This window comes from Vespa mandarinia, chromosome 6 (assembly GCF_050613455.1).
Source record: "Vespa mandarinia isolate Hongniang chromosome 6, ASM5061345v1, whole genome shotgun sequence".
Taxonomy (NCBI): Eukaryota; Metazoa; Arthropoda; class Insecta; order Hymenoptera; family Vespidae; genus Vespa; species Vespa mandarinia.
In genome coordinates this window covers 7,766,396-7,787,770 of record NC_140815.1, presented here as the reverse complement: position 1 = coordinate 7,787,770, position 21,375 = coordinate 7,766,396, and the positions used below count along the sequence as shown (strand labels likewise).

At 29.6% G+C, this 21,375-nt stretch overlaps 3 protein-coding genes and 1 pseudogene across 6 annotated transcripts; 2 read left to right on the top strand and 2 right to left on the bottom strand.

The window, feature by feature from the left end:
- The first annotated feature begins 234 nt into the window (after positions 1-234).
- Drat (Death resistor Adh domain containing target) lies at positions 235-6,642 on the top strand. The gene is made up of 3 exons (XM_035865012.2): positions 235-678; positions 1,337-2,062; positions 2,818-6,642. The coding sequence occupies exons 1-3, from the start codon at positions 614-616 to the stop codon at positions 3,233-3,235; spliced, it is 1,209 nt and encodes a 402-aa protein (XP_035720905.1). The 5' UTR covers positions 235-613; the 3' UTR covers positions 3,236-6,642.
- On the bottom strand, positions 6,614-12,886 carry LOC118441076 (rho guanine nucleotide exchange factor 38). 3 transcript variants are annotated; one of them, XM_085657909.1, is made up of 10 exons: positions 12,763-12,886; positions 11,170-11,207; positions 10,891-11,068; positions 10,666-10,784; positions 9,135-10,559; positions 8,861-9,010; positions 8,172-8,792; positions 7,913-8,095; positions 7,208-7,813; positions 6,614-7,115 (listed from the first exon to the last, which is right to left on the bottom strand). In XM_085657909.1, the coding sequence occupies exons 1-10, from the start codon at positions 12,773-12,775 to the stop codon at positions 6,921-6,923; spliced, it is 3,528 nt and encodes a 1,175-aa protein (XP_085514035.1). In that variant the 5' UTR covers positions 12,776-12,886; the 3' UTR covers positions 6,614-6,920. The 3 variants fall into 3 exon arrangements, with proteins under 3 accessions (XP_085514035.1, XP_085514034.1, XP_035720902.2); XM_085657908.1 differs by having other exon boundaries at positions 12,732-12,823; XM_035865009.2 differs by lacking the exon at positions 12,763-12,886 and having other exon boundaries at positions 6,615-7,115; positions 11,170-11,560.
- Positions 12,877-13,332, bottom strand: LOC118441079 (histone-lysine N-methyltransferase SETMAR pseudogene; annotated as a pseudogene).
- On the top strand, positions 13,075-20,199 carry Ctr9 (RNA polymerase-associated protein Ctr9). 2 transcript variants are annotated; one of them, XM_035865007.2, is made up of 15 exons: positions 13,075-13,213; positions 13,974-14,077; positions 14,219-14,302; positions 14,885-14,983; positions 15,065-15,304; positions 15,424-15,996; positions 16,101-16,220; positions 16,304-16,614; positions 16,702-17,227; positions 17,327-17,521; positions 17,615-17,731; positions 17,796-18,106; positions 18,206-18,543; positions 18,640-18,811; positions 18,896-20,199. In XM_035865007.2, exons 3-15 carry the CDS (start codon positions 14,261-14,263, stop codon positions 19,809-19,811), a joined length of 3,960 nt encoding a protein of 1,319 aa, XP_035720900.2. In that variant the 5' UTR covers positions 13,075-13,213; positions 13,974-14,077; positions 14,219-14,260; the 3' UTR covers positions 19,812-20,199. The 2 variants fall into 2 exon arrangements, with proteins under 2 accessions (XP_035720900.2, XP_035720899.2); XM_035865006.2 differs by having other exon boundaries at positions 14,215-14,302.
- Positions 20,200-21,375: the final 1,176 nt, after the last annotated feature.

Sequence of the window (21,375 nt, the reverse complement as noted above, 5' to 3'; positions counted from 1 at the left end):
ATGTATTCCCTATGAACCCTTGTACGTACTACGTCTCTCTCTCTCTTTCTCTCTCTTTCTCTCTCTTTCTCTCTCTTTTTCTCTCTCTCTCTCTCTCTCCTTACCGTGCACCAGCCGCCCCTACTCCCCACCTCGAACCGCTTCCTTCGTTTTGCCTTCCCCCTCCACTATTCTACCATTATCAACTGTAGTGTGTATACACGTTCGAGCAACGGTATAAAGGCGAACACTTCTCGACGCTTCGAGTTAGTCCGTTTCGCGCGTTCAAACGATTAACACGTGTGACAACGAGAGTTCGATATTTTCTTTTGTTTGTTCTCCTTTTTTCTTCTTCCTCGATTGGATTTTATTCCATCACTGTTTTTTGTTTTCCATTCTTCTTTTTCTCTTCGTCAAAATTTTGTAATACTTTTACATCGAAGTCGTCGATTACAGCGAAATTTTTCGATAATACGATTGTTCATTTTATTATTGTTTTGTTTTTATTTTATTATCGAGATATCGTTATAAAGAAGTTTTATTGAGGATCGACAATTATTATTTAACGTTTTCTCCCTTTTTTTTTGTCTGTAAATTTTCTTCTTTTCAAAATTAATCATTCATCGATATCAAGATGCCTGTCGAATTGGAGTCAGTGCCATCGATCCCTCATAAAGCCTGTCCCACTCATTGTAATGGGTACGCGTAATTATTATTATTATTATTATTATTATTATTATTATTATTGTATGTCGTTGTATATCGTTGTCTATTTCTTTTTCGTTTTGTTTTTTTCTTTTTCCTTTTTTTTCCCTTACACAAAACAACGAAAAATACAACAAATACACAAAAATTCGATACTAATTTAAATTTGAGAATTTTTTGTTTGTTTTTTTTTTATTTATTTATTATTATGTATGTAGGTATGTATGTATATACATACATACATACGTGATATATAATTACACGCGACATGAATAACGCTGCAATGTGTTCCAATGATTTATTTAAGCTATCATAAGAAATTATTCTCGTGGAGTGCTTGAAAAGAGAGAGAAAGAAAGAGAGAGAGAGAGAGAGAGAGAAGTCGATTGAAGCGTAAAATGAAACGTAAAATAAGACGAATCTAGAAAGCGAGTTTCGCTTTCTAATTTCTAAATACTTAAAAGTCTATACGTAATTATATGTAATATAAATGCATCCAAACAACGACTAAAGGGTAGTTAATAAGAAAGAAAAAAAATTGAAAAATGAAAAAAAAACAACAAGAATAATCAAATATTCGTAATATCATATTAATATTCGAAATTATTATTATATATGTATATATATCTTGTTTTTTTTCTTGTTTTTTCAGAGAAGAAAAAATGAATAAGCTGTGTAGACAACTATCGATCGAAAGTCCAAGCATAACAGGACGAGATTGTGTATTCAGTTTCGATGTACCGGTTCCCGATGTACCCGCACAAGGTGCACGAATTCGTGTAGTTTGTGCCGGAGCTTGCTATCATCCAAAACGTTCACCGAGTCTATCGTCTTTGACATCAGTATCAAGTAGCAGTAGTTTAGCTACTGAGGCATCCTTAGAGGGTGATTTCCCAGTTAATATTCCACATCATGGTGTAAGAGATGCTGCATTATTTCCTGGATACGAGGTGGCTGGTGTCATTGAGTCACTTGGTTCTGACGTTAACGAGGATTGCGAATACGCTCTTGGTGATCGCGTTATCCTTTATCCATACGAAGGAATACCAAATGGATATGTCGAATATTTAGTTGTACATGATCTTAAATATCTTATAAAGATACCCGACAACATGTCACTGAGCGTAGCAGCTATGTTACCGGCTGGTGCATTACTTGCTATGAATACCGTATTTTCTGCACATGATCACGTACAGAATCTTTTGAAGGAAAGAGACGAGAAGACCATATGTAAGATTTTGATCGTTGGCACAGGTGGATTAGCACTTTGGGCATTGAGAATTGCGGCTTATCACTTCAGTGATATAAAGGATAGAGTGACCATAACAATCGCAACGCTTAAAGATGATGGACTAATAATGGCACAGGAATTTCAACGGTAGGAATCTCATAGATCTTTATTTTTTTTTTTTTCGATCTTTTGTCAATTTTATTGGATCATTTCAATCCAGGAAATATAATTCAATTATTTATAACGATCGATTTTTACTTGTTGATATTTTTCTTTTGATATCGTCAGTAATTATTTGATTCGATCGAAGTCCATCCAGTCAGTATTTATATTGTAATTTATCATCGGTCATGTCAAATCGAATTTTTAATCCTCTATATCATCGAAATTGTCTATCTTGTTTTTTTTTTTTTTTTTTTTTTTTTTCTTTGCTCGGACATACTTAGTTTTCTTAACGTATCATTTTTGTGAAAGATAAGATTCGTTCGTTCGGATTTTAACGCGATTGTATATCAGATTTCGATTGGAATCATATATATGCAATCGTAAGCACTCACGTATATAATCGTATCTTTTATGATTCGTTAGAAACATTCAAAAAAAAACATATGCAAGGGTTTTGGTTTTGTTTAGATAATAACGATAGTGACTGATAATAAGACGTCAAGATACGTGAGAAATGATTTATAAATGATAAATTCATGTTGATATAATATCTATATTTTATAGATACATATATATATATATGTATATGTATTCAATGATCCGGATTTATAATAAAATATCAAACGACAAAGTTTGAAGAATAATAATAATAAATTTTGTTAATTAAATCAGTTGATAAACGAAAATGAACATGGTTCATTCGAATTATTAACAAATAGTTTGAACTTTGCTTACAGGGTCAACGTTGTACAATGGAACGAGGATCTATATGAAAAACAATTGATCGAACGGACAATGGACGCTTGTCAAGGTCAGGTGGACGTTGTAATTGACTTTGGAACTACATCCCGTAGTTTGCATCGTAGTATTCAATGTTTGAGCAAAGGCGGAGTTGTATTTGTAATAAAGGAAGTGGCCGATCGTCTTTTACCAAAGTTTAGTAGACGTGCCGAAGAAAGACAACAAAGTATAAAGTCAGTTGAACCAGGTACATTGGAACAACTCCATGAACTGGTACAATTGGTTGCATCGAACGAAATCGAACCACCACCACATACAGTATATCCTGCCGAGGAAGCACTCGACGTCGTTCACAAACTTTGCCATTCCATGATTCAAGGTCGTGCGATTCTTCGTTTCTATCCAGCTGATTAAAAGAGAAATGAAGAGAGAGAGAGGGAGAGAAACGAAAAGAAGAAAGAAGAAGAAAGAAGAAGAAAAACTTTATCTGTCAGTTTGTCTTGATCTGACTAATTTGTCTCTCTCTCTTTCTCTCTCTCTCTCTTGCCCTCGATTAGACGTGTCCAAGTGACTCTCCTTTCATGGATCCAACTAGAACTCGAAAATACCTATCGAGTCTCTCTCTCTCTCTCTCTCTCTCTCTACATATATATATATATATATATATATATATATATATCTTTCTTTTTATCTTTCTTTCTCTATAATTTCGTTCAAATATATAACTTAAAAATGTATCATGAGAAATGTTATGACAAGGGAGTACAATTATCGGGAAAGAGAGAAATTTCAATGAATTTAAATGATATTTATTTTTCTATCTTGTTAGGATTGGATTAGAATTCTTTTTCAAAGATTCTAGAGAGAGAAAGAGAGAGAGAAACAGAGAAAGATAGAGAGAAAGAAAATGATAGAAAGAGAGAGAGAGAGAGAGAGAGAGAGAGAGAGAGAGAGAGAGAGAGAGAGAGAGAGAGAGAGAGAGAGAGTGAGAGAGAGAGAGGAAAAGAGAGAGACAGACAGAGAAAGATAGAGAGAAAGAAAAAGATAGAGAGAGAGAGAGAGAGAGAGAGAGAGAGAAAATTTCTAGATTAATGATTTGATTTGTTCAATGTGATGTGTGAATGATTTCTGTTTTGTGAGTAAATGTATGAGAGGGAGACAAAGTGTGTGCGTGTGTGTGTGTGTGCTTGCGTGCATGCGTGTTCACCTAACATACTTGTATTTACGTGTTTACTCCTACCGACGATCTCTCACGGTTACATATATCTTGAATCTATTTTCTATCAACGCGTCATTTAAACATCGTAGAAAAAATTTCACTTTTTTTTTTTTATGGCCTCGAACGAATTCAAGAATGTTAAATATTCGTTCGGTGATAAAATATATATGTATATATATATTTTTCTTTTTTTTTTTTTCTTTTTTCTTTTTTTTTTTTTTTTTTTTTTTTTAGAATTTATTTGTACGATCGTGCGTGTGTTTAATCAAACTATTCGAAAGATTTACCTTTTGAAACTTACACGTACTTAACACTCACATATACACACAATATATATATATATATATAGGGTGGTCAAAAAGTTCGTAGATAATTTTACAAATTAATTATTCTTTTTCGAGATTTTTAAAAATTTCTATGTCAGACTTGTAGTTTTACAATCTGTCACAAAAAAAAGGAAAGGTAAAAAGATGAAAGAAAAATTAGCCTAAAAAGTCTGGTAAAAGGGTAATTAATTTTTTAATTTATCCAGAAACTTTTGGACCACTCTCTCTCTCTCTCTGTATATATATATATATACTTCATTAATGAAAGGAAAGAAAAAACAATGATAAGGAAGATATTATTTGAAAAGTAAATGTAAGTTTTTTAAGCTTATCGTTATCAGGTATAATGCAAAAAAAAGGAGAAAAAAAAAGTAAAAATGAGCATAGTTTAAAATTTATACTACAATTATAATTATGATATATATTTATAATATAACAGCGTTAGCTCGCGGCGAAGATACACGAGAGAGAGAGAGAGAGAGAGAGAGAGAGAGAGAGGAAGAGAAAGACAGGAGAGAGAGAGAGAGAGAGAGAGAGAGGAAGAAAGAGAAAGACAAGAGAGAGATATATAAAACAAAAGTGATAAATCAAGAAAATCGGATGTTAAATTAATAAGGGAAAATGAATGAATGGGTTCGAAATGTGTAAAATCGTTTAACTCGTTTTCATCGTCGATTTCGATAAACGGCCCCACCTCCTCTTCTAATCTATGGCGTTTGATGTGTGAAAGTTCATTGTTTATTCTTAGATCAGTATTTTTTGCGTCTATAGATATATATATATATATATATATATATATATATATATATATATATATTTATATATAAGTTTAATTATAAGTTTTGTCGATAAAAAATAATAATACTATATGTATTAATAACGATGATCGGAATCGTATCGCAGTTAAAAGTTGCTCTATCTGAAAAGACTGTTTCGTTTATTTAAACGATATATATATATATATATATATATATAGATATATATATATACATATACGTATATATGTGTGTGTATATATATATATATACATATATATATACACATACACATAATAACTTCTTTTATATCATAATCTTATAATAAGCATTAGATTTGTAGGTACACGAAACGTCATTGTACCGACTGTTGATCGTGACAGTATAAATGTATTATATTACATGACGATAATATATAGTAAAATATAATACGTTTCTATTAAAAAAAAAAAAAAAATAAATAAATAAATAAAAATAAAAAAAAATAAAAAATCGTATAATCGTTGTCCTTTAATTATGACATAGGATCGCTTGAAATCCATAATCATAATTAATTGATTCTGTGAGATAAATATTATCACGTATACGACATTAATATCCGTGAGACTTGAAAATATTTTTAATTTACGTATTAAAATTAATAAAAAAAAATAAAAAAAAAAAAATAAAAAACAATATGATAACAGATGAGAATACTCAAAATTTTTTATGATCCAAAATGATCCACTTTCGAATATTGTCATTTCTCGTGATGCCCACTTCTAATAAACATTTCAATTATTCTTATATTTTGATATTTAACGTGACACACAGACACACACACACACACGATACACTTTAGAAATTTTTGTTATTAGATAAAGTATCATAAGAAAACAGCTTCTTTTATTAAAAGTAAAGCCATTGTGGTATGATAGTAAAGACGATTAATTTATATCAACATAAGAAGTATATTTCAATGATTTTTCAGCTTGATAAACGTAAGTATAAGAAATTTTATATAAAATAAAAAATATCATTGAGAATTATGTATAATCGACATAATTACTATGTTTTCTATACTGTTTTTTTTTTTTTATAAAGTCTAGCTATCACAACGAACAAAATGAAAGGTGTTCTTTTTTTTTCGAATGTTACTATATTGTTTAAACGATATATATATATGTGTGTAGATGATAAACAATTTTACATTTTCAATATACAATAAAATATACACATAAAGTAAACAGACGGTTTAAAATTGATATAGAAATACCATAAAGAAATATATTACGAGATTATAAGTTTGTTTTTAAGAGAGTAACGTGCTATGTAAGAATATGATATACAATATTACCATATCACAGAAAAGTAAATTTATCAACGTCACTAAAAGTATTTTTTTTTTGTTTTCTTTTCTGTTGTTTTTTTTTACTTTTTTTTTTATTTTTATTCTTTTTTTTTTTTTTTTTTTTTATGAATACACATATTAGATAACGATGATAGTGACATAGACAGTGAAAATATACTGAGTTGAAATAAGTTTTCGAACGAAAGATATGTATATATATATATATATATACACACATTCGTTTTCTTGTTTAGTACTAATCTCTTCAATGTAAAAAAAAAAAAAAGATGAAGAAAATCAGCTGCGTATATAACTACATAATAACTTGATTAAATATATACTTGTATATAAATTTCTATATGTAAATGTTATAAGCGAATCATTGTATAAATTAAGGCACGAGAAAATATTTAAGAAAATTTGTACGGTTATAAAGTAAATTAATATTTCGCATATAATAGTTTTTGAATTATGGTTTCGTCTGTGGTGCTGGAGTCAAATAATTTTTAGGAACGTAACCGCTCTGCCCGTAACGATCTTCTACAAGCCACCATTCATCATTTCCTTTCTCATCGTGTGGCCTAATGAGCCTAAGAGCTTTACCTTTCTTCGCCGGTAATGTACCAGGTATACCACCAGCAAAATCGTACATGGTGTAATAAAACTGAAAATTTGTATATAAAATTATTTCGATAAAAATAATATCACCTTTAATTTAATGTCCATCGATTATATAAGATTATAAATTACACTTACTTCATAAGTAAGATTTTGATACGTTTGAGTTTTCGAAATTTCTTCAATGTTGCTATAAATTTGATTGGTATTAAGTTCTTCGTCTATATTTAAATAAAGTAACGATTGCAAATTAGATTCCGACAATGGTTTTACTTCCTTTTCAGGTGAAATCATCGATATAAGATCTGACATTGAATCGGTATTCCTATTGACATTAGATTCCAAGCTAGTTGCTTCTTTGATAGGTTGTTGAATTTGTTGTAAAGGTGTCAATTTATTAGCTGGTAAAAAACCTTTGACAGTACCATTGTCAACAAGCCATCTCGTAATATCACCCATAGGATCTTGATTCTTTATAACAGCTACCAAAGATCCTTTTGTAGCTCCCAAATCGAGTGATGTAGTTTTCGTTACGTTTTCTTTTAAAACGTACAACTTATCCCTCGTATATTTTTTTGTCAATAATATCCGTTCCTCTTCGTCTTGCGAACAACATTCTTCTTTTTCCTCTTCTGTTCTTTGATTCGTACCACCGAATGAGAAACGTGCGATTTGATTCCAAAGTAAATTATGATTTACCAGGAAAGATTCTAGAATATCTTTTAGCGACACTTGAGTCGTAATCTGTGAGAAGAAATATATTTCGTTTTTTTTTTTTTTTTTTCGTTAGATCGAATTAATTTTAATTATGTTTAATATATAAATTTAAGATAGCACGCTTACCTCGCAAAGTTTTAAATATCTTTTCGTAATTCTTCCGCTTAAAAGTTTACGAGCATTCGCAAAAGCGTTAATGCATTTAACTAAGACTTTCATAGCTGCATCGATTAATATCGGTAATTCCTCCAACAATTGTTGATTCAAGGCTTCGAAATTACTCTTTGCCGTTGCTAATTCATCCTGTACCTAATCGATCAATGACTCGTCATTAAAAAAAGACATTCTTTAAACGATATAAATACGCGTAATAAAATATGATTACAATTTTGGAATCTTTATACTTTTCGCTTTTAGAAATGGCAGCGTCATAATCTAACAATTTATCGTGTCTCTTTGTTATTAATATTGCAGGACCTTCTAAAAATGTTGTCAATAAATTCAATGGCACATTTAAACGTATTTCCAAACAAGATTTTAAATCTTGCATAAATTGTGACCAAATTAACGAACGGATATCTCTTATTCGTTTAATTTCAAGATTTGGTGTTCCCTGATAATATTGATTTAAATAATCTGACATAACTTCACCGGAAATAGCCTCATCGCTTAAATAAATAACACACATTTCGACGTCCTTTGCCAATTGCCACGTACATTTTTCTATAGATCTAAATTGTCTTTCGAGTTCTTCAAATACAGGATCCACTGCAATATTTGTCAAACCTAAACTAGCAGATAGTTTCGTACTTAAACGTGTTGACATCTTCGCAACGGAATGCATATTTAATTTAGCCATTTTTCTAATTAACGTATTATCGTTGTCTAAATATTTCAACACTAAATCTTTTCGACGTTTATACTCGTTAATGTAACAAGCCACATCAGTCATCGCCTTCCATGCTTCTTTTACAGATAGTTTATCTGGATGATCATCCTCGGTACACTAAGAATATTTCATACAAAATTTATAAACTGAATTAATAATATTTATATAATTATAATAAATCTCACCTTTATTAATTCAAACAAAATAAGAGGATATTTTAATATTCTTTGTACGGGTTTTATAAGAATGGAGCTCATGTCAAAGCAAGCTATTTGATAACGTAATGTCTCAGTACCCTTGTTAAATACACTCATTATTTCTTCATTATTTTCATACTAAAAAATATATAATTATAACTCTAAATAATAAAAAAAAAAAAATATATATATATGTATATATGTATAATCTACATGGTATGATATTGAAAAAGTTATAAGATAAATTACGTTACGTATTAACCTTTTTTAATAAAGCAAGCGCTGCTTCGTGATTTCCACAGTACTTCACATATACAACACGTAATTTATTTGCCATTTTTGTAAAGCACGTACCAATTTGCTGTAATTGCTCGTCACATCCCTTCATAGCTCTTAATATCTCATGTAATAATTCTTCTGCAACTTGGATAATTTCTAATATGTTTCCAAATAGAACATCAACATCTATACCTTTTGCTTTAAGAAAATCAGGATTAGATAGATTAAAAGTTTCATAAGTTAATGTCAGATCACGAACATACTCTTTTTCTGTAAGCACTAATTCCGATATAACGTTTTGTCTTTGATCCGCCTTTTTTTCACTAATATCTATTGATACTTCAGATGCACATGCATTATCGATTGTCAAATCTTTGTTACTGTTCTGCAATGGCATACGACCAGGAGCAGGTGCTGGTGGTGCTGGTCTATGAGGTTCTGAAAGTCTTTTTGGTTTATATTCTTCATCTGTTAATGAACTAGGCTTGTCATCTCTTAATACAACAAAATCTTCTAACAGATCTATTGTGGAATCTGTATTGGGTTCTGATATTGGGCTTGAACTTAAATATCCTCTTGGACACAAACCAATTTCGCCATTAACATTTTTTACATTAATCCAATTTTCATTAGCCATACTGATAATAGTTACAATATCGCCTTCTGTTATATTCAAATCTCCATCCATTTGTGCTTTAAATGTATATTCCACTTTGGCCATTGTACCTGGTTCTAATAGAGTATATTCTGTGCTATTGTCTTCTTTATTAAGTGTTTCTTCTTTAGCTTTCATTTCTGGACAATCTACTACAATATTGACATAAGATATTGGAAAAATTCCTTTATTATCATCGATAGAACCTTCCATCCATTCCGAATCAACGTGTTTTATGAGATGTACTATTTCCCCTACTCCAAAATTTAATTCATTTGGAAATTGAGCATTAAATGGATATAAAGTTATGGCATATGGTTTAACGTCGAATGAATTTGCATTATCGTCGCGATCATTATCTTCTGAAACTTCTTCTTTGGACGTAGAAAATTGTGGAAATAAGTCGTAATAACTTGGTGCAGGATCCTCCTCTTTATATGACTGTACCGAATAACTATTGGAAACATTATTCTCTACTGAATTAATATTGTATAGAGACGAAGGTAAAACGTTTTCTCTTGAGACACATGTATCGGTTTGATCATTTGTCTCATCATTCATATAAGAGATAAATCCTTCTGGAAAGATCCCATTTCTACCATCTTCCGTAATTCCACGACACCAACCATCATCCAAAACTTCTGTCACAGTTACTACTTCACCTTCATTTAAATCTAATTCTTCTTCCAATTGTGCCTTCAATGTTACTTTCACTCTTCCTTTTTTTCTTATTAATTTCTTATTACCCGTTCTCTAAAAATAAAACCTAACAACTGCACATCTTATTTTTCTTTTAGAAAATTTCAATTAATATTTCAAATAAATTATATATTCAATTATATCGTTATATAAAGTGTACCTTTATTAAATTTGTATCTAACTGCCACGTATGGGTAGTAGGAAAAATTCCAACTCTGGAATCTATTTGGCCGTAGTACCATCCTGATCCAACTTCATGTATTCCAATAATAAGATCCCCTAATAAAATGTAAATATTTAATTCGTATGTAATATATTAATAATTTCATATTAATTTTGTATTTTTTTTTCTTTAGTTTTATTTTTTTCAATTATAACACATTACCTGCTCCAAATGATAAATCTCCAGATTGTTCCCCTGCAAAGGCAGCTATTGATACAAATAAACTTTGGGTATCTGATAAGAATGGAATCTCAACTTTATGTAAATGATTCAAAGGAAAGTTTCCTATTTTATTATTTGATTGTCCGTAACACCAATGCTTGTCAATTACTTTATGTATCTATTTAAGCAAAAAACATAATAAATAAAAATAATCTGCTTTCTTAAAATACATTAAAAAAAAAAAAAAAGGTTAGTCAAATAATTTTGTTACATGCGTACCAAAAAGTGTTCTCCCTTGTAAAGACTTAATTCTCCATCTATAGTTGTAAAAAAATCATGTAAAACCTTTGTCAATGAGCCACTTTCCATATTTTTCTATCGATATATTTTCTCCGTAAGTTTCGTATTTTTGATAAAATAAATTGCATGTAGAAACGTAACATTGACAGTTCTAATACATTTGATAATCAATCTTATCAACTTTTATTTTATTTCGAAATATATATTTGTATAAGATTATTATGATTAACGATACAACGAGTAAAATTCTAATAAAATCAATAAATTTGAAAATTCGAGAATTTTATATAAAACAACTATTTATAATTCGTATCAAAAGAGATTGCATTCATACGTAATATGTACATACGTCTCGGTCGATAAGTAAAATTCTATGAAATAGTAATTAAGCAAATGGATTAATTAACGAACGAAGAGAGAGAGAGAGAGAGAGAAAGAAAGAGAGAGAGAAACATTATTCACAAATATATCGGCTGCTCATATATTTTAATAATTAAAAATGAATACGAAAATGAATATAAAAATTATGACGGAATATTTATTATTGTATTTTGCCAATTATCGTTCGTACTTTGAAAACATATAATTTTCTAATCGAATTTATCATCTTATTAGAATTTATCATCTCATTAAGATCGACACATTATGTCATAGTATTAGAGTTTGTTTGAATATTAATTACTTTCGTTAATTTAAAATTAAAAAAAAAAAGTATTAATTTATAATTTTTATGTTACAAAAATATATCGTCGTCGTTGTTAGCCATATTTGTTTGGTCAATAAATGACAGTTAATATATCTAAATATAATGCGATACTTCTCTCAGCGCATTATATACCGTTTGAACTAAAATACATTAAATACCGTTAGGTATCATTGAGAATGTCTCTAGGAATTCGAAAAAAGAGCGGGAAAATATTACTCTATTTCCTTTTTTTTTTTAATATTTTGTTTTTGTTCTCCCGAGATAGATATTTTATCAATGATCTTTAAAATTAGAAGAAATGAAATTTTTCTGCTAAACGGAAATAAATTTATCGGGCGTCGTTACGGTAGAATTATTTTGTTTCACAGGAATATGTATATTTATAGGTTAGTATGAAATTAATGTCGACTGACAGATTAAAAAAAATATACGATTTTAATCAAAATAATATCCATCAGAATCTACAGATTTTTGCAAGTTTCTTTTTTTTCCAATCCCAACGGCGTAAAATTCTATATTTTAGAACCAATGAATACTTTAAATCCATTTTTGTAGCAATCTGATTGGTGAAGATTTTCCCTTCCAAGTAATGGTCGAAATATTTGAAAAAGTGGTAGTCAGTTGGTGAAAGTTTCGAGGAATATAATGGATAAGGTGGAGTTTCATAGTTCGATTCGTTTACTTTTTGTGGACGTATTCTTCCGTTGTAGTGTAAAAAAAAAAAAAGAATTGGGTCCTTTCGATTGATCAAAAGCAGATTTTTAATTATTTCGATTTTGTATGGATATTGTCAATTTCTTTTTTTGACAATATTTTTCCGTTGTAACTGTCTCACCTGAATTTAAGAAATTATAATGGTAAATTACCATTTTTGATCATCAAATCTCGTCACCATTATTTTCTTTTGGTGCAACTTCGATTTCGGAAAATGTTTTAGTTGTTTGTCGTGATTCAATCGCTGTGCAGACAGTTAACGATTGTCATAAATAATCCATTTTTCGTCGCCTTGTAACATGCTTTTTATTTTGTACAAGAAGTATAGAATTAACATCATTACGATGACTTTTTTGATCCTCGTTTAATTCACGTGCCACCCATTTATCGAGCTTCTTCGACTTCCCTAGTTTTCTTAGATGATGAATGACAGTAGAGTGACTTACACCTACCACCTGTGCAAGTTGTCGAGTCGTTGTGTGTGGATCGGCTTCAACCAGTGTCTTTAATTGGTCGTTATCAACGACAGAATGTCGTCCACGACCTTCTTCATCTTCGAGGCTTTCATCTCCATTTCGAAATTTTTTAAACCACCGATGCACTGTACGTTCATTTACTGTATTCTCTCCAAATGCGTTATTAATATTACGAGTAGCTTCGGAAGCTTTATGACCAAGTTTATACTCATATAAGAAAATTATTCGAATTTTCTTTCTGTCCATCTTGAATTAAATAGTTTGAAGTGAGCACAAATTAATAACAAAAACAAAATCACATCTACTAGGATATAGAGTGACATCTTAATTACAAAATGGTAATATATAATAGACAGAAAAATATCTGATTTGTTAGTTCAAATATCTAAACTTCAAAAAATTTGCAAATTCGAAAATCGACATTATTAATTTCTTAACAATATAAAAGTAAGAATAATAAATAACATAAGTAAAAGTATTTGTTGCTTTAATCCGCAATTACTGTTAATTATTTTTAATAATTAAATTTTATTTTATAACTTTTAAAATATTTTTTGTTTTCGTCCTATCTACTCGGATTCATCATTAAGCACCATCTAGCGCCATACGTACTATCTAAAGTAAAAACATCAAGTAACGTCGGTATTATAGACAATAATGTCTCTAGGAATTCAAAATGGATGGGAGGGAAAAATATTATTTTATATTTATTCGAATTAAAAATAAAAACTTTATTTTTTTCCCTTTTTAATATACAATCGTTTTTATTCTATATAAATATTTATCCGATTAGGATCGTTTGGATTAAAAGGAAAAATATTAACTTTTTCCACTAAACGGAAATCCGTTTATAGGCGTCGCTATAATATTGTTACTTTACTTCACAGGTGTATATGATATAAATAGGAACATCCGTTGCTTTAGTTCGCTTTGATCGTTCATTATAAGGTGTTGGTTTAATAAATTCGTGGTTGCACATATCGCATATATGGTAAGTAGTACTTATAACCAAAAACACAAGGAACGTGGAAATGAAACTTTGTGAGAGATAGTTTCTATATTAATTCATTTAACTTTTGATTTAATTGAATTAATCAAGTTAATATATTTGTATATTGTTTTGGAAAGATAGAACAATTGATTGAGATAAGAAGATCAAGCGACGTGCTTTATAATGGCAGGATCCATAGAGATTCCACTTCGTGATACAGATGAGGTAAACAATAATATAATTAATATAATTTTTAAATACTCGTAAACATGTTTCTCTTTAATTTTTCTCTCCCTTTTTATGATTTAATCGGTGATGTGAAATTTCAAACTCGTTGGGGAAAAAAAAAGTCCCAATACATCAGAAATCTAAAATAATCTGATTAAATGCTTAATCTTTATTTCATCGAAGCTCGATGAAAACTCATTTGGAAAAGTTGAACCACGACTTTAATTCATGTTTCTTATGTTTCTTTATATGTTTCATAAAATCCATTTGATAATATCATAAATATAAGTATAGCGTTTTGAAAAGTATATTCATTTTTAACTTGTATGAAAAGATAAATAAACTAATCTTGCTATACGTTTAATTAAATAAACATTTTCTCTCTTTCTCTCTCTCTCTCTCTCTCTTTCTCTTTATCTTTCTTTTATTATTTTGAGATCTATATACAAACATTTTCTAATCTTATTCTAGAACTTAATCGAATAAATCAAACTTGATATATTTGTTTCATATTAATGCTTACCTTATACATATAATGTCGATATCTATATATATATATATATTTATACATTTTTGTAGGTTATAGAACTTTATTTAGATCAATTACCTGAAGGTGATGAAGTTCTTGGTATATTACGCCAAGAACATGCCCAACTCAACATCTGGGTCAATTTGGCCGTAAGTATCTTTTGATGATAAAATTTTGATCGAATAAAATAAATTATAGCAATAATATATTATATTAATTCTTTATTATAGCTTGAATATTACAAACAACATAAAATCGAAGACTTTATTAAAATACTTGAGTCTTCGCGAATTGATGCAAATATTGATTATCGTGATTATGAGAAAGATCAAATGCGAGCATTGGATATGTTGGCGGCATATTATGTACAGGAAGCTAATAAAGAGAAGAACAAGGATAAAAAAAGGGATCTTTTTACTAAAGCAACATTATTGTATACGACTGCTGATAAAATTATCATGTATGATCAGGTACGTGTAATTTATTAATTATTATTTACAATATGTCATATCGATAATTAATATCATTATCGATATTAATTATTTACAAATTTCTTTCTTTATTTTTTTTTTTTTGTCCTTTTATATAGAATCATCTCCTTGGTAGAGCATATTTCTGCCTTCTTGAAGGCGATAAAATGGAACAAGCAGATGCACAATTTAACTTTGTTTTGAATCAATCGCCTAATAACATTCCCTCTCTACTTGGTAAAGCTTGTATCGCATTCAATAAAAAAGATTATAGGGGTGCGCTTGCATTTTATAAAAAAGCTCTGAGAACCAATCCTAATTGTCCAGCTGCTGTGAGATTAGGAATGGGACATTGTTTTATGAAATTAAATAATCAAGAAAAAGCACGATTAGCATTTGAGAGAGCATTACAATTGGATGGACAGTGTGTTGGAGCATTAGTTGGACTTTCAGTTTTGAAATTGAATCAACAACAACCTGATAGTATCCGTGCTGGTGTGCAAATGTTATCTAAAGCATATACGATTGATTCGACAAATCCCATGGTGCTAAATCATTTGGCAAATCATTTCTTTTTTAAAAAGGATTATAATAAAGTACAACATTTGGCATTACATGCATTTCACAATACCGAAAATGAAGCCATGCGAGCGGAAAGTTGTTATCAATTGGCTAGGGCGTTCCATGTACAAGTAAGTATAATTAATTTTATAGAAATGAATTATAATTATATACTATACGTTTATAATATAAATCCGATAACATTTTTTTTTTTTTTTCCTTTTTTTTTTTTTAGGGGGATTATGACCAAGCTTTTCAGTATTATTATCAGGCAACACAATTTGCTCCATCTGTTTTTGTATTACCTCATTTTGGTTTGGGTCAAATGTACGTTTATCGAGGTGACGCAGAAAATGTAAGAGAATTATTTTTTTGTTTTGTTTTTAATTTAAATCTAAATTATGTCAAAGCAAAAATCAATTAACTTTTATTCCAAAGGCAGCACAATGTTTTGAAAAAGTTTTGAAAGCTCAACCAGGAAATTATGAAACAATGAAGATTCTTGGTTCACTATATGCCAATTCTAGCTCCCAATCGAAACGTGATATTGCTAAAAATCATCTTAGGAAAGTTACAGAACAATTTCCAGATGATGTAGAAGCTTGGATTGAATTAGCACAAATTTTAGAACAAAGTGATCTTAATGCAGCATTAAATGCATATGGAACGGCTACAAGGATTTTAAAGGAAAAAGTTCAGGCTGATATTCCTCCTGAGATATTAAATAATGTAGGTGCTTTACATTACAGGTATGTATACGTTCATATTTAAAATTATTTTAAGATAATATCAATGATAAGATAATTCTATGAAAATGTATATATTATATTTTTAAGGCTTGGCAATTTGGAAGAAGCTAAAAAGAATTTAGAAGAATCTTTAGCGCGTTCAAAAGCCGATGCTTTACATGATTCTGTGTATTATAATTCAATAGCAGTTACAACTACATACAATTTGGCACGTCTTAACGAAGCGCTTTGCATTTTTGATCGTGCTGAAAAATTGTATAAAGATATTTTAAAGGAGCATCCAAATTATGTAGATTGTTATTTAAGACTTGGATGTATGGCAAGAGATAAAGGGCAAATATACGAAGCATCTGATTGGTTTAAAGATGCTTTGAGAATTAATAATGAACATCCGGATGCGTGGTCCCTTTTGGGTAATTTACATTTGGCCAAAATGGAATGGGGTCCAGGTCAGAAAAAATTCGAAAGGATTCTTAAAAATCCTACAACCAGTACGGATGCCTATTCTTTGATAGCTTTAGGAAATATTTGGTTACAAACACTCCATCAAAGTGGAAAAGACAAAGAAAGAGAAAAAAGACATCAAGACAGAGCATTAGCTATGTACAAACAGGTAATAAAAATTATTGATTATTATTATTATATTTTATTGTTCTTATATATATATACATGTATATACATACTGTAATTTGATGCTTAACTCTTTTTGTAGGTGTTAAGAAATGATCCAAAAAATATTTGGGCAGCAAATGGAATTGGTGCGGTATTAGCACATAAGGGTTGTGTCAATGAAGCTAGAGATATTTTTGCTCAAGTGAGAGAAGCAACGGCAGAGTTTTGTGATGTATGGTTAAACATTGCTCATATTTACGTAGAACAAAAGCAATACGTTAGCGCTATTCAAATGGTAATTTTAATCATATGTTTATAACATAGATTAGTTGAGTATATAAAAGTTCTATTAATATAATATGGCTCTCTTTTAATATTTTGTTAACAGTATGAAAATTGCTTACGTAAATTTTATAAATATCATCACGTGGAGGTTCTACAGTATCTTGGTAGAGCGTATCTCAAAGCTGGAAAATTAAAGGAAGCAAAATTGACCCTTTTAAAGGTATAATATTTTTAAAAATATTAAATAATATAATAAGATCATAATAATAATATTTTTATTACAGGCTCGCAGAGTTGCTCCCCAAGATACTGTTTTGCTATATAATATTGCATTAGTATTACAACGTTTGGCAACACAAATATTAAAAGATGAAAAATCAACGCTTACTACCGTATTACAAGCAGTACATGAATTGGGACTTTCTCATAAATACTTCCAATATTTATCTGCCCATGGCGACAGAATGGAGCAACTAGCAGAAACAGAAGCACGAAAGTGTCAAGATTTATTATCCCAAGCACAATACCATGTTGCTAGAGCAAGAAGACTTGATGAAGAAGAAAAAACACTTAGAAGAAAACAAGAAGAAGAAAGGTAAGATCTAAATTATTAAAAATAATACAAATAGAAAATTAACTTATAATTCTTTATTTTTTTATTTTTTTTTTTTTTATTTCTTTTTTTAATTTATAGACAAGCCTTCAAGATGCGTCAAACGGAAGAACAACGAAAGTTAGAAGAGATACGTCGTCAAAAAGAAGAAGAAATGTTACAAAAAAGACAAGAATATGTGGAGAAAACGAAAAATGCATTGGTATTTGGTGAAATGCCATCAGAGAAACCTGGAAGGAAAGGTAAAAAAACAAGAACTGATCAATATATTAGTGATAGCGGAGGATCTGGAAATGATGAGGGTAGAGAAGAAGTTCCTAGAGAAAAGAAACGTAAAAGGAAAGCTAGCGGTGAGAGTAAAGAGAAGAAAGGAAGAGGTAAAGGCAAACGAAAGAGAGATTTGGGAAGTGGAGATAGTGGTAAGAGAGAATAATATATATAATTATTTATAATTGAAAAATACACAATTTTTTTTTTTTTTCTTTTATCGTGTTACATAATATATCTATTTCTAGGTTCAGATAGTGATCGTCCAAAACCTAAGCGTAATAGGAAAATTGGTATGAAAAAAGATAAGTTTCGTAAATCCATATCTGATACTCCGAAAGGAAAGATGCCTTTATCAAAAGAAACAATATCAACCAGTGAATCCGATAGTGATAGTGGAGGTCTTAAAATTGCCAGCGGGTAAATATATATATATATACATTTATAAAATTTATTACAGATTAAATTTAATTGTATGTTAAACTTAATATATTATTTTTACAGCGGTGAAAGCGATAACGATAAACGGCCATCAGGAAGCAGAAGAATTGTATCTGATTCGGAGGGTTCACGAGCTTCACGTTCTAGATCACGTTCTAGATCACGTTCTAGATCACGTTCTAGATCACGTTCCAGATCAAAGTCAGGAAGTCGTGCAAGAAGTTCGCGATCTCGTTCACGTTCACGTTCTCATTCTCGATCTCGATCTCGATCTCGTTCACGTTCTCATTCTCGATCTCGATCTCGATCTCGATCACGATCACGATCACGATCTCCTTCACACTCGGCTTCACGTTCACCTTCACGATCTAAATCACGATCGGCTTCTAGATCTAAATCACAATCTAAATCACGATCGGCTTCTAGATCTAAATCGCGATCAAAATCACGATCAAAATCACGATCAAAATCGCGATCGAAATCGCGATCGAAATCACGATCGAAATCACGATCGAAATCACGATCGAAATCACGATCTAAATCACGATCGAAATCACGATCACCTTCCAGATCTAAATCACGATCCCCTTCTAGATCTAAGTCACGATCTAAATCACGATCTAAATCACGATCAAAATCACGATCTGCTTCTAGATCTAAATCACGTTCGCGATCACATTCTGTATCTCGATCTCGATCTCGATCTCGGTCTCGGTCTCGTTCAAAATCTAAATCTGGATCCCAAAGTGAAAGTGAAAAAGAAAATCAAGAAAGCCAAAGAATTGTATCTGGTTCAGAAGGTTCTCGTGCATCATCACGCGCAGCATCACGATCACGATCACGATCACGATCACGGTCTCATTCACGTTCAGTCTCTCGATCACCGACGCATTCACGCTCTGCCTCTCGATCTCCATCCCGATCAAGATCAAGATCAAGATCAAGAAGTATTTCGCAATCAGGAAGTCCTGATAAATAAATGTATATATTTTTCACATAGAAATCAATTAAGAAAATTTATAATAATGTTGTTTTTTATTGAATATTAATATTTCATCGTCCCACATTTCATAAGTATTAAAACGAACGTGACCGAAAACGTGATCGTGCCAAAAAAAATTTTATTTGTATAGTAATAGAAAGCTATTAGTTGTTTGTATGTAATTAATTTTTTATACTTCTTGTTAGATTCATTTGTTAGAATGAGATGCATTCGTTTGATGACATATTTTTAATACGACAGATGGAAATATTATTTTGATTCATATCAATACAATGTGACATTTTAAACTACAAAGTAACAACACACCACATTACCATAAACTATGCATTTAATTAACCATATAGAATATGATCTTAATATTTTGTCATATCAAATATATATATATTAAATATGTATATATATATATATATATATATATATATATATATATATATATATATATACATTTATATATATGTATTTAAAGATGAATATAAAATGGATATATGTAATAAAAAAATAAATAATTCAGAAATATTACTAATAAATATTGGGGGTATATGAGTATCTGAAAATAATTTAAATTGCAAGTACTTGTACACCACCAATATGTATATATATATATATAATATATATATATATATGCATATATAATATATATATAATATATATATATATTATATAATTAAAATGTTACTTTTAATGTTAGTTATAATGTAATTTCATGCTATTAAGTTTAATATGTATTTACTGACTTATTTAATTTATTTACATAAGTTCCATCTTGCAGAAAAGATACAAACTAATAATAGCAATTTATGACTATACAAAAACCCCAAAAAATTAGTGAATATTACAATGTATGTGTAAAGAATATTATTACTATCTATGACACATAGAAAAAAATGCACAAATTTAACATAACACTTTCAAACTTCATACTAATCGTTTAAATTAATATATATATATATATTTTAAAATATATATATATATATTATGTATATATAAATCGTGCAAGTTGTAAATAGTGAATTTTTAAAAAACTTGACTCTTGTAATATATAATTCTATCTATGTACTATATTTAAAAAATTGTTGGGATTATTTTCTTACATATGTAGAAATAATAAAACAACCTAATAACAATGAGTATATCACAAAAAGACAGATATAAAGTTAATCAGTGTATTCTTTCTGCTTGTGTATCTATTCATATTAGCACAATCTAACTCAGATTCTGTGTATCGAAAATTTCTTAGTTCAAATTATCAGTACTTTTTTGTTAATAAAATACATTAAGTTAAAGTTTTGTAGCTAAATATTGAGATACTGTTGCTCTCTTGCAGACAGTTTTTTAAATATAGTTTTAATTACAATTCTCAGTTCATATCTCTCACTCTTCAGCCTTTTTATTATTGACAATATGTCACATAAAACGTTTTATTATTTTATTATCTACTTTGACATATCAGTAGATAATTAAAATAATTTAATCTCTTATTCATTTTTATAGTTCAAATTGCAGAATCGAGCTTTCCAAAATGATTATTACACTTGTAAGC